Genomic DNA, 11,040 nt, shown 5'->3' on the forward strand with positions numbered 1-11,040 from the left:
AAATTCCCGTCTTGAACTTGGAAGTATGCATTAAACTGCTGTTACTTGTGTAAGCGCCAAGGGCAGCTGCCGCACAGAAATCAACACTTTGATCCTTGGACTAACTTATCACGATCATGCTTCTTTTCAAAGACGTTTGATTGTGAGTTAATCTGTTGTCAGGCTGGTTTTATACTTTCCGTGTTATACTGCTTTTCAACTAACCAGGAGTCAAGACCCCTCTATATTAAAGTTGTACAGTCGTTGGCTATTAATACTACAGCCTGAGCTCGTAATTAGACAGAATGCTAATTTTTACAGAGGGAAATAACGAGAGATAAAATGCATCTGACAAAGAAAAATGGTGACTAACCCTATTTTAGACCAATGCGAACCTTATTTATTCTTATTCTGAAATATGTTTGAGAACTCTCAGAAGCAAAAGACTAGCAAGTTACCTACCATCACATGCTATCAGGTTAGATTAGTACAACAGGTGCTACTTGGTGCAAATATGCTCCATCATTGATCACCACCAGAGATGACAACAAAAACATCATCCAGGGACCATTTTCGAGGTACCAGCTTCTGTTGAGGATTAATTACGGCACGGTCGGCTGTAGATAATCGGTAACCAACTACAATCTCTTGTCTTTGTTGTCCTCTACGCATTATATCGTAAAAGCACAACTCTTCCTGATCATAGAGATAGAATTCTGCTGGTCTTATACACATTTCACTTCCCTGTAAAGAAAGTTGGCAACATTCATTAGTTAAGGATAACAAGAAAATCATCTATTCGTTCTTGAATTTGAGGAAACACTAGCTGAACTTGCAGGTGCTGAAATGAGTTAATTCCTAATAAGCTAATTCGAAAAAGAAATATGAATATACCTCTTCAGCAAAGAGTTCCTCGAGAACCCGATTGATCTGTTTGTCTTCTGCCACCATAGCCAGTGCCATGCTCACAAACTCATTGGATAACACATAATCACTAATTCTCGAAACAGAAACCAAGTTCCTTGTTCTAGAATCCAGAATCTCACTGATGATTATTGATTTATCTGAAGCTTGCTGCATTTCACGGATCCAAGAACTATGAGAGAATCCAACATGCCGAAGGGAAGATGATTTTGCTTCCTTATACGGCAATCTCTTGGACTGAAATAGTTCAACATGCAATAGGCAGACTTTTTAGTAATAACCAAGAAACAATAATAATGTTTCCTAGATACGGCACTAATAGTTTTTCAAAGGAAAAACAAAGATGAAGAATATAGAGAAGACAACCAAGCAGTTATAATCCATAAGTTCTTATAAACTATTATCACTAATGGGTAAATCATGGTTTCCAGTGTTATTATATGAGAAATGTTTGAGTCCATAACAGGACATACTCCATAATGTACTCATTCATTCCCAAACTAAACTAGGTTAACAGAACATACTCAATATGCATACACACTAGTACCTGAATATCTCGGATGAGGAGAAGAGTCGCAAGAGATCTGGAGTCAGAATGTACAATAGAATCCTCTAAAGACTCGTCTGCAAGAATTAAAATCTGTTTTTGCTTAGTGTTAGTTCAACTGTTGCATAAGGATATCAAAACAAAGATGCATATAATGACATGTAGAGTATGACTCCTTTAGCGAATAAGAATTTAAATGACTTGTCTTTACAAAAGAAAATTAACACAACATAAACTAGAGATGGGGATAAACATTCCAACAACAATGGTTTAAAGTACTTGAAAGGCCCTGGTTTCAACAAGTTCAAGGTTAGGTGGTTGTTCTAACTCCTAATTCATGTACTAGTGAGCAGCACTACACAACTGATTAAGAAGTCCAGTGTTTATGTGTATATCAATACACAACTGTCAACCGATTAAGAAGTCTAGTATTGTGTATATTTCTCATTGATTGTGTAGAAAAGATCCTTGTTTAACCAGTTTAATGAAATTGTGATGCAACATGAAAATAACTTAATAATTAATGAAACAAAGGGCACCAACTGGTACCAAAATACCGGCCATGTACAAGTAACAGAGAAAGGAAAGGCAAAGTTCATCTTTTTGAGGAGAGATTTTACACTTACAGAATCAAAGGTCTCTAGAGGAAGACTCTCTAGATGTCGACGAATGACAGCATTCCCGTACCTATGGACAAGACTTAGGTTCGCTAATCCGGAAATATCAAGTCCACCATCAATGAGCTTCCTCTCTCTTTCTTCAATTGGAACCTCATTAAACATCCATAATTCTGAACCTTGAGCCAACAACGCCTCTAAAACCTAATAAATGAACATAAATCACCAAAAAAATTTATAAGACATAAATTGTTAAATCGGAAAAAAGCTAACAGAAAACAGAACAGATACATTTTGACGACATGAATCTGACGGAATCAAGAGCTAAATAAATACAAAATTACCATGATCGTATCATGGATGTCACGACGCCAACCACAGAACAGTATCTTCTCTGGATATTTTGGAGGGGTAAAAATCTTAGGGAAATATCCACAACGTACCTGCAGCATGCGGAAGAGGTAGATAAGATGGGCAATCAGTATCGTCACAGACATCATAGAATAGAGAAGTAAACAGTTGATGAGCATTAAGTGAAAGCAGACTATAGAACTCCATTTTCTCCTTTTTGGCCCCAAGACATATAGTCTCAATTCACAGTTCCCCCCTTCATATTATTGAACAATTTCACTTTTATACATATGATCAGACTGCATCTACCATTAGTAACTGGCCCAACAATAGACCCTCAAGTATGATGAGATGCCAACTGAGCTACTGCCAGTACGCTAGGAAATCTGCCAGTGGGAATGAGACCACAGATTCCAATATGGAGGTGACACCAATCAGAGCTGAGCTAGAAACTTTATTTGTGAAAAGTTTAGTTCTATAGAAAGATAACATTGTCAATTTACCAAGCAGATTTTCCTTGTGATTGAGTGACACGCCTATCTAGGTAGGGACTATGTTTCTATTATTCCACCCTACCTCAATCCCATCTATTTCAACCACACTGTCCCACGAGGTCAATACCCAGAACAATGCATCTACTGTTAGGATGCAGTTTTCCTCCTACAGCTTCTTTGTGCTCGAGTGCAGAATCTTGTTCTAGTTAACAAGCACATCTTTTTTTTCTTCTTTTATGCATATGTAGGTATGATGATTCTCATGAATGAATTCTTAAGATATCAATTATCAAATGTGTTGGGGGCTTCGCGTTTCGAGGTACTTAGTTAATAACAGGCAGTGAAATTCAATGTGATCTTTTGCCACACTTTGTGAAAATAAAAAGAGAACCTGTTTTAGCTGTTTCAGAGTCTCATGCCTCCTGTAGTGGACTAGCCACACAATCATATCAGTTCCACCAAAAACATGGTACAGGAGGACTAGTCAATGCAGATGAGATATTGAAACTTAAAATGCAATAACATGCGAAAATATGTCAGACATGTCCTACAGGTGCCTATCACGCGAAATAAGTTTTGGAGCCTCTTCATGAATGATCTAAAAGACATTTATGATAACTAATATACTACTTCTTCAGAATACAGGTGAAAGAATAATAACCTCTGGTATGGGACCTGGGCTATATGTATCATCATCCTCAGCTATAACAAGGATTTCGTCACCTTCTTTAAGAACATAATCATCATCTGGATTAAGAACAATCTTCCCGCCATTCGCAGCAACCTTAACTCCACAAGGTACTGCATCTGGAAATGAAATTAGCACATCTTCAAAGCATAAACCGTCCAACTGTGGCCACCTTTTGATGTAAAACTCCGCATTCTCAAATCCTAAAATGTCCTCCCATATCTGCAAAGCAAACAAATTCTCGCTAAAACCATGTATCATTATCGAGAAGAAGCATACATTTGAATGATGTTGATGTATTCAACTGCCATAAATTTAGTATCAGTGTGTTCAATTGGAAGGTACTATCAGAAGCTCCTGTTTGCTAAAAACCTCAACAATAAGAGCTGGTGACCACCTCATTTCCCATACCTTGTTAAGTATGTAAAAGAGGAGAAGGAACCACACAATTTACTGAAACTAAACAGTCGGCAAAAGCTGTACGCTATTATTATATTGGCAAATAAGTAGGACATGTTTATCCAGTAGACTTCTGCAACTATTTGCAAAACAAAATGCGACAAACAATGAGAAGATCGGAAGAGAAAGTGTGGCTCGAATTTTCCCAGAAATAGTGCGTTCAGACAAATCTAGTGTGGCTGGAATCTGTTTGTGACACAGATCACTTCAACTATCATAATCATAGCTGTTTCTGTTGAGAAGGACACTGAACTTAGGACTGCGGACTTCTCTATGAACAAAATTAAGATCCAGTCAGATAAATATGAAGGGATAAATGAAAGGGGCCTCTCAATTTGATGCAGGTAATTTTCTGGATCAATGTGGTTCCCTCGTTCCTCAGTAAGTGTATAATATTCACCAAAGAATAGTGATTTGAAAATAATAGAAATTAATATCATACGTATCTTCTTCACAACTAAGTCGTTGACACTAGTCTTTTTGACTGACCTGTGCAAGTCCAGGTTGCAGAGCACATTGAATCATCAATCGCCCAATCACATCGTGAGCAACTACTGTTTCGATGACATCTCCTCCAACAAGCTTCACCAACGGTTCATTGTCTAGATCGCTCATCTCTACAACAACATGACCAGATAAACCCTCTTTTACTCCGCTGAGGCTCAGCACAACTCGCAAAGCACGTGCATCGCTCTGATCAGAGAATACAATTAACAATTCTCAGCAATAAGGTTGGTGTAGCTATTGAAGGTGACATATGCAATTTCATTGATAACCGCCAAATACTGACATAGGATGAGCGAACCTGGTCTGCATTTTCATCTGATGCCAAAACTATTATTGCACGTGCCTTCGAAACTGAAACCTACAATAAGCAAATGAAATACCATATGAATCGTAAATACTTAACCAAAATAAGTGGTGGAAAAAATAATATATAAAACTGTAACTTATAAAGTTACACAGCTGTAAGCTAGTTCACCTTTTTTAAATCAGCCAATATAAGAGGACTCCCACTTCTGCAGATGACAGAGGTACCCATAAAATCAAACTCTAACTTTGCTATATCCATCTCCATTTCCTCCTTGTCTCTTTCTGCAAGAACCACAACAACGCCACCACCAATGCTCTTATTTGCTATTGCCAACTGCTTCAGAAGTGACCCCTGTTCAGTTAAAAATAGAAATACTTTTCAGACCATCTCCTAAATTCACCAGAGCTTTTGTATATAAACTGGGAAAAACTCATGACCTCAAGGTTGTTAGAGCTTATCCTTCCTCTTCAATCAGAGGATTAGAAGCTGGAAGGTATCCATAGAGAATGAAGGCTAAGATGAACTGAATTAAGAAAGAAATGGATAACTAAAAAGTATGAATTCTAAAATATGTAAAGGAAGGTACTAACTGCCAGAAGATCACTCGAAAAATAACTACTACAACAATAATATAGGCTAGAAAAAGGATGTGAGTGAACAGGCAGAAAGGTTTAAGGAAGAAATTTAGGATATTTTCTGAGGAAAAGATAGATTATGTCAACATCTACAACATTTGCCAGATGTACCAGCAATAGGCTTCAACAAGGTAAATGGAAGGCCCGGAAATGGAAACAGATAGAACACCAGTTGAGAAATTTACACCAAATCCATCATCAAAATTAACAAATGATAGATGTTTGTACTAAATAGTCCCTTGGATGCAAAGGCTCCAGACGAAATACATGCTTCTACAATATATTGACACAAGGTTACAGGTGTATATAATTTGTTAGTCACAATGAGAAAGGTGACTACAAAGCCCCACGGTATACTAATGTCTATTTCAATCTGACGTCAATGAACCCACTATAATGAACTCTGATATAATATTATAAGCTAGTAAGCTAAATATTATGATACATTTAAAGCGTCAAACATAAATTAAAATCCATAGTGGTGACTTACCAATTTGTCACTCCATTATAAGCTAGTAAGCTAAATATTATGATACAGTTAAAGCGTCAAACATAAATTAAAATCCATAGTGGTGACTTACCAATTTGTCACTCCATCCAAGGATTAGTATATGGCTGCTCTCTATGACTTCACTCTTCCCCTTCCGTAAAGAATCCACCTTCTCAGAGATTGCATCAGAAACAAGACCGAGCATCATTGCAAATATAAGCATTCCTCCAGAACTTATAGAAACAGAAACTATCCTTGGTCCAGTGCCAACCCTATCTGCATGATTTCCCGCATCCGCAATGAAAGTCCATGTAAGCCAAAGTGCCTCTGCAAGGCTCCCGTCGCTGACAGCATATAATGCCAACCCACCACATCCAATGAGAAGTATAGTTGCGAAAAGAAGCGCAATCAGTTTCGCATATGGGTACACAGAAAAGAATACGTCAACTCTATAGGCTACCCTTTTCTTCAAGGGAACCTCCTCTTCATTATTTTCTGTTCTTTTTAGAAGTATCTTTACGTAGGGAAGATAATCAAGAAATACATACAACAACAAGGGTGTCACAAGCACGATTAACACTGTATACAAAGCAACAGTTCTACTGTTAGCATTACCAAAATACATATATGAAATACGATCATCTTCAAACTCCAAAAATTTGCGGTTGTCTTTAACATCAACATCATTTCCTCTATACAGTCTATGAAGGTTAATAATCTCTCCCTGCAACAACAACAACAAAATTGATCCAATTACAACAAATTCTTCCAGCTAAACAAGTAGCCCTATATTGTTTCTAAGTATAAAACTTTGCAAAGAACCTACAATAAATTCATCGAAGAGCTTAATACCTGGAGCTGTTCAATTATCATTCGCAGGTAAGCCGAGTATAATACAGATAACACACATATGATCATAAGCTGCAATAAAAACATAACAAGCTCAGAACAAGAGTTTCAGTTTCAGTTCAAAGGGAACTAAGTAAAAAACAAACTAACCAGAATTTTGATTGAAACCCTTATGCGTTTCAGAATCCATTTGAGAGAAAACCGAGCTGTTGATGAGTGATAGCTAGAGTTCGAAAATCTAACTGTTTTTCTCATTTTTCTCTCTTCTTCCAATTTCTGATCTGAAACAGTTAAATCTGAAGAAGACGAAGAAGAACGAATGGAGTTCCCTTTATTAGTAGAATCAATACTTACAGTAGCAGTTCGATTTTGGACACGGATAGTAGATAAAGGAGGTAATTCATTATTTCTACCAGAAGATTTCACTGTTTTGATCTTAATTTTACTTCTAGCACTATGAGGACCAAGAAAAGATGGATAATACCAATCTCTATCAGAAATAGTACTACCAACACTACGATTCTTCTCTAATAAATCATCATCAATAATTGAATTCCCAGTTACTGAAAACCGATTCGTACATGGAAGCGGAGAAGTTGAGATACGATGTATTGGAGAGAATTGAGAAGTTGATAACGATGATGAAGAGAAATTACTAGTTGAAGTTCGGAATTCATCAGAAATGGTTCTTGATTTCTTCAGTAATGGTCTTCTTTCAGATTTAACAGGAGTGTTAGGGTTTGAATCAACATCATTGTTAGACATTATGAACTCAATTCCATTAGGATTCTAGGGTTTTGATTGAATCATCTTCATTGAGCTCAGATTGGGAATTTTATGGATTTTTTGGATTTTTGAATTGTTTTTTTTGAGTGGGGAAGAGAGCGGAGAAGAGAATATGGGAGAAAGGGAAAGAAAGGAGTCAAATAGTAGTGTACTGTTGTTGTAGTGGTATTTGTGTAAATTGAGCGATCCAAGAAATGCTTTTCAGACAATTACACATGAGTTAATGGGTGACACATTGGATTCTAGTGTTTGGTGCTGTTGACTTTTTATTTTGTTCACCTTCTAGCACATTTAGGTGGACAGTTTGAGCCTTCTGCTGCCAAAGAAAAAGACTAGCAGTTTTTGCACTTATAGTGCGGATCAGGATGCACTTTACTTGGCATGTGCATGGCTCTTCTTGCATCAGGAACCCCAGCATTGTTGGCGGTGCTAAAGGAAGTCAGAGCACTTTCACGTTCAGCTAGATCGGCATTTAACTCGCAGTTTTTGTGCTGTTTAAGATGGTTGGTATTAAAATCATTAAGTTTTGCTGTTTCATGTATAAAACTCTCTATGGAAATAAAGATGGTTGATGTGCAAATGAGAACTTACTGTGCACAGGAGGACGGATGGCCATGTCTAAAACTCTACTTTTTAATATGAAAGGTAAATTAATTAAAAGGGAAAATTATCTTCCACATTAGAAATAGAAAGTGTGTGTTTAAAGGACGATTGCGGATGTTTTGTCTCTGACAAACTAAGATACGAATTGATCAACATGTCAGTAAAGATATCAAAATAATTCAGAATAACAAAAGAGACAACCTTTACCAAAGAAAGGTCGACAAAGTTTTAACTATTACGTGCAAATAGTAAAAAGCTAAAACCGAACTCATATGTATAATAAATACACAACTTATGAAACATAAATTGATAATAGTATAATTATGACTTCAAACATAGGTTTCCATAATATCTACTTATGATTATGTGATAAAGCAACCGAATAGTTTAGATCCAAAATTTTGCTAAATCAAAAAGTCACAAAATCATAAGAGATAACATATTATGAGACCGAAACATTAAGGTTATTGAAACCCGAAATCAAACCAAAGACATAATTAATCTGAACAAGCAATGCAATTGTAACTATCAGAAAAATGACACAAAGGATTTAAAATAAAAATAAAATTAATCATTCATAATTATTGACCGTTTGAATAAACTTTACACAAACATTGACGTGAATCAACAATTGATTAGTTTAATCATATAAAAGATTTCTTATCAGTTCCCTTCGTAATGTTGTGATCTTCTTCGTCTAATAGAAACAACTCTACGAATTCCTTTAAGAGATCCTTAATTAAGTACAATTCTTCAACTTTGAGCACATTCTTTTCTCCTTCATTTAATATTTTTAGAAGAATTTCTTGTTGTTTGACAAGTTGTTCTTGAACAAGAAGCGATTTTCAAGAGAACATTTCAACACCATGACTTCTAATTTTGTTTCTGCACAAGTGTGAGCCATATTGTGAAACTCTTGTTGGAGCTGAATGCTCAACAATTAGTAGCAAGATCAGGATACACGAACTACCAAGATAAAGATAGTTGGACCTGGCTTCACAAACCCTATGTGAAGTATTTTTAGTCGCTAAACCTAAAAAGTTTTAAAGGAGAGGACGACTCTAGGTTGCTTGAGGTTCTCCTTATATAGGCTATCAAGATCAAGGTTGCTTTAGATTTAAGATAAGATAGCTTTACAATCAAGCAATCAATATCCGCTGTTATATAAATAACTTAACTTGAGATTAAGATAACATATTATACACTCTGGTTAGGATGAACCGTAACCGAACCGTGTACAATGATTTGTTCATGAAAGGTTAGCCGAACTAGCCAGACAAATTATAAGCTTAACCATTTTCATATAACACTTAAATAATTTAATCTTGAGTCACAACCATAAGTTATAATGTGATCAAATATGTCTAGATAATGTTTTTAGAGAGTTTTTCAAGTGTCGATTATCTCATAAAAATAATTCTGATGCATCTGAAAATATTAGACAGGGTAAGTACGTGTACCTGGTACGTGTGTTGTATTCCTGTTCATGAGCATTCTTGACATAGTGCATGTACTGGGTTTGTATGCCCTTAAGACAAAAATGGGTTCAGGAGTCAACAGATCTTTTCCGGTTTGCATACTGGGTATGCATACCATCCTGTTTCAGGAGTCAACAGATCTTTTCCGATTTGCGTACTAGGTATGTGTACCATCCTGGTTCACGAGTTAACAGATTTTTAAAGGTGTGCATACCGGGTATTGCACCAAAAATTGTTGCCGAACTATAGTTACGGCGATACGTGTACTGGGTACATGTATTGCGGCGCCGGACCTATAACAGTTTTTGCGCCAGTATGTGAATTGGTATGCATAATTTCTTGTATCCAAGTATCTCTCTATAATAAATTTGAAACTTTCCCGTATAATATCAATGACACATATCATTGTTCCATGCTATTTTCAAATGATTAAATCTTGAATCATAATTTAAGTGATAAAAAATAAATTGTTTTTCACCAAATTAAAGATCAAGGTGAGATAGGAAATCGATTGCAATCGGTCTTATGACTCCCGGCTAGATTATTATTCAAAACGAGATTTCTAAGCTTGTGGAATCACAAAGTCTGAGACGAAAAACTTTAAGATTTCTATCTATATTGTTTGTTGGAGCAAGCTCGACAATCAAAACAAGATCAGGATATATGAACTATCAAGATAAAGATAGTTGGACTTGGCTTCCCTAAGTGAAATCTTTTTAGTCGCTAAATCCTAGAAGGGTTTGAAGGACAGGACGACTATAGTTTACCACTAGGACACACAAGAATGGTGTCAGGGATTCAAATATTTATCAATGTTTCTTTGGATTCAAGCTAAGGTAGCTTTGGAATCAAGCAACCAATAGTCACCGTTAGATGAAAAACTTGACTTGAGATTAACATAGCAGAATAAGGAGAACCAATTTTATTTGCATTACGATGAATCAATTAATCCCCTAAAATTAAAAGCTACCTCACCCATTAATCGACAATAACTTCTTTTCCGCAGTCAGATATTGTTTAAAAACCCATAAAACTCATAAACTTCTATCAACCTTCGATACCTTACCTTCTTGACGACCATTTCATATACTATGAATACCACCGGAATTGTTTCCAACCGGATTAAGGGCAAAAAAGAGTCGCTTGTGGATGGATAGTGAGCTTCTTTTGGGCTACAAATAAAATTACAACTATTGCATATACTAAAAAAAATTGGACCTGTGAGGGAGCGGGATAAAGCCCAGTTTAGACCCCTCATAGGTCCCGTCAGTAACTTAAATTTCTATAGCGCGTAAGTGGTTTTGGTTTGTGTTACAACGACACAAA

General features: G+C 36.2%; 1 protein-coding gene across 3 annotated transcripts; it reads right to left on the reverse strand.

The window, feature by feature from the left end:
- Window positions 1-54: 54 nt before the first annotated feature.
- Window positions 55-7,736, reverse strand: LOC113356127 (ion channel DMI1-like). Of its 3 annotated transcripts, none has more exons than XM_026599141.1 (12): window positions 6,998-7,736; window positions 6,851-6,919; window positions 6,090-6,722; window positions 5,042-5,224; window positions 4,865-4,924; window positions 4,549-4,752; window positions 3,574-3,822; window positions 2,412-2,510; window positions 2,077-2,271; window positions 1,451-1,543; window positions 874-1,140; window positions 55-723 (listed from the first exon to the last, which is right to left on the reverse strand). In XM_026599141.1, the coding sequence occupies exons 1-12, from the start codon at window positions 7,610-7,612 to the stop codon at window positions 502-504; spliced, it is 2,889 nt and encodes a 962-aa protein (XP_026454926.1). In that variant the 5' UTR covers window positions 7,613-7,736; the 3' UTR covers window positions 55-501. The 3 variants fall into 3 exon arrangements, 2 of the variants coding, with proteins under 2 accessions (XP_026454926.1, XP_026454925.1); XM_026599140.1 differs by having other exon boundaries at window positions 4,850-4,924; XR_003362866.1 differs by lacking the exon at window positions 55-723 and having other exon boundaries at window positions 988-1,140; window positions 1,451-1,527; window positions 4,850-4,924.
- Between the last annotated feature and the right edge of the window lie 3,304 nt (window positions 7,737-11,040).

Source organism: Papaver somniferum, chromosome 3, assembly GCF_003573695.1.
Source record: "Papaver somniferum cultivar HN1 chromosome 3, ASM357369v1, whole genome shotgun sequence".
In the NCBI taxonomy this organism is placed as follows: Eukaryota; Viridiplantae; Streptophyta; class Magnoliopsida; order Ranunculales; family Papaveraceae; genus Papaver; species Papaver somniferum.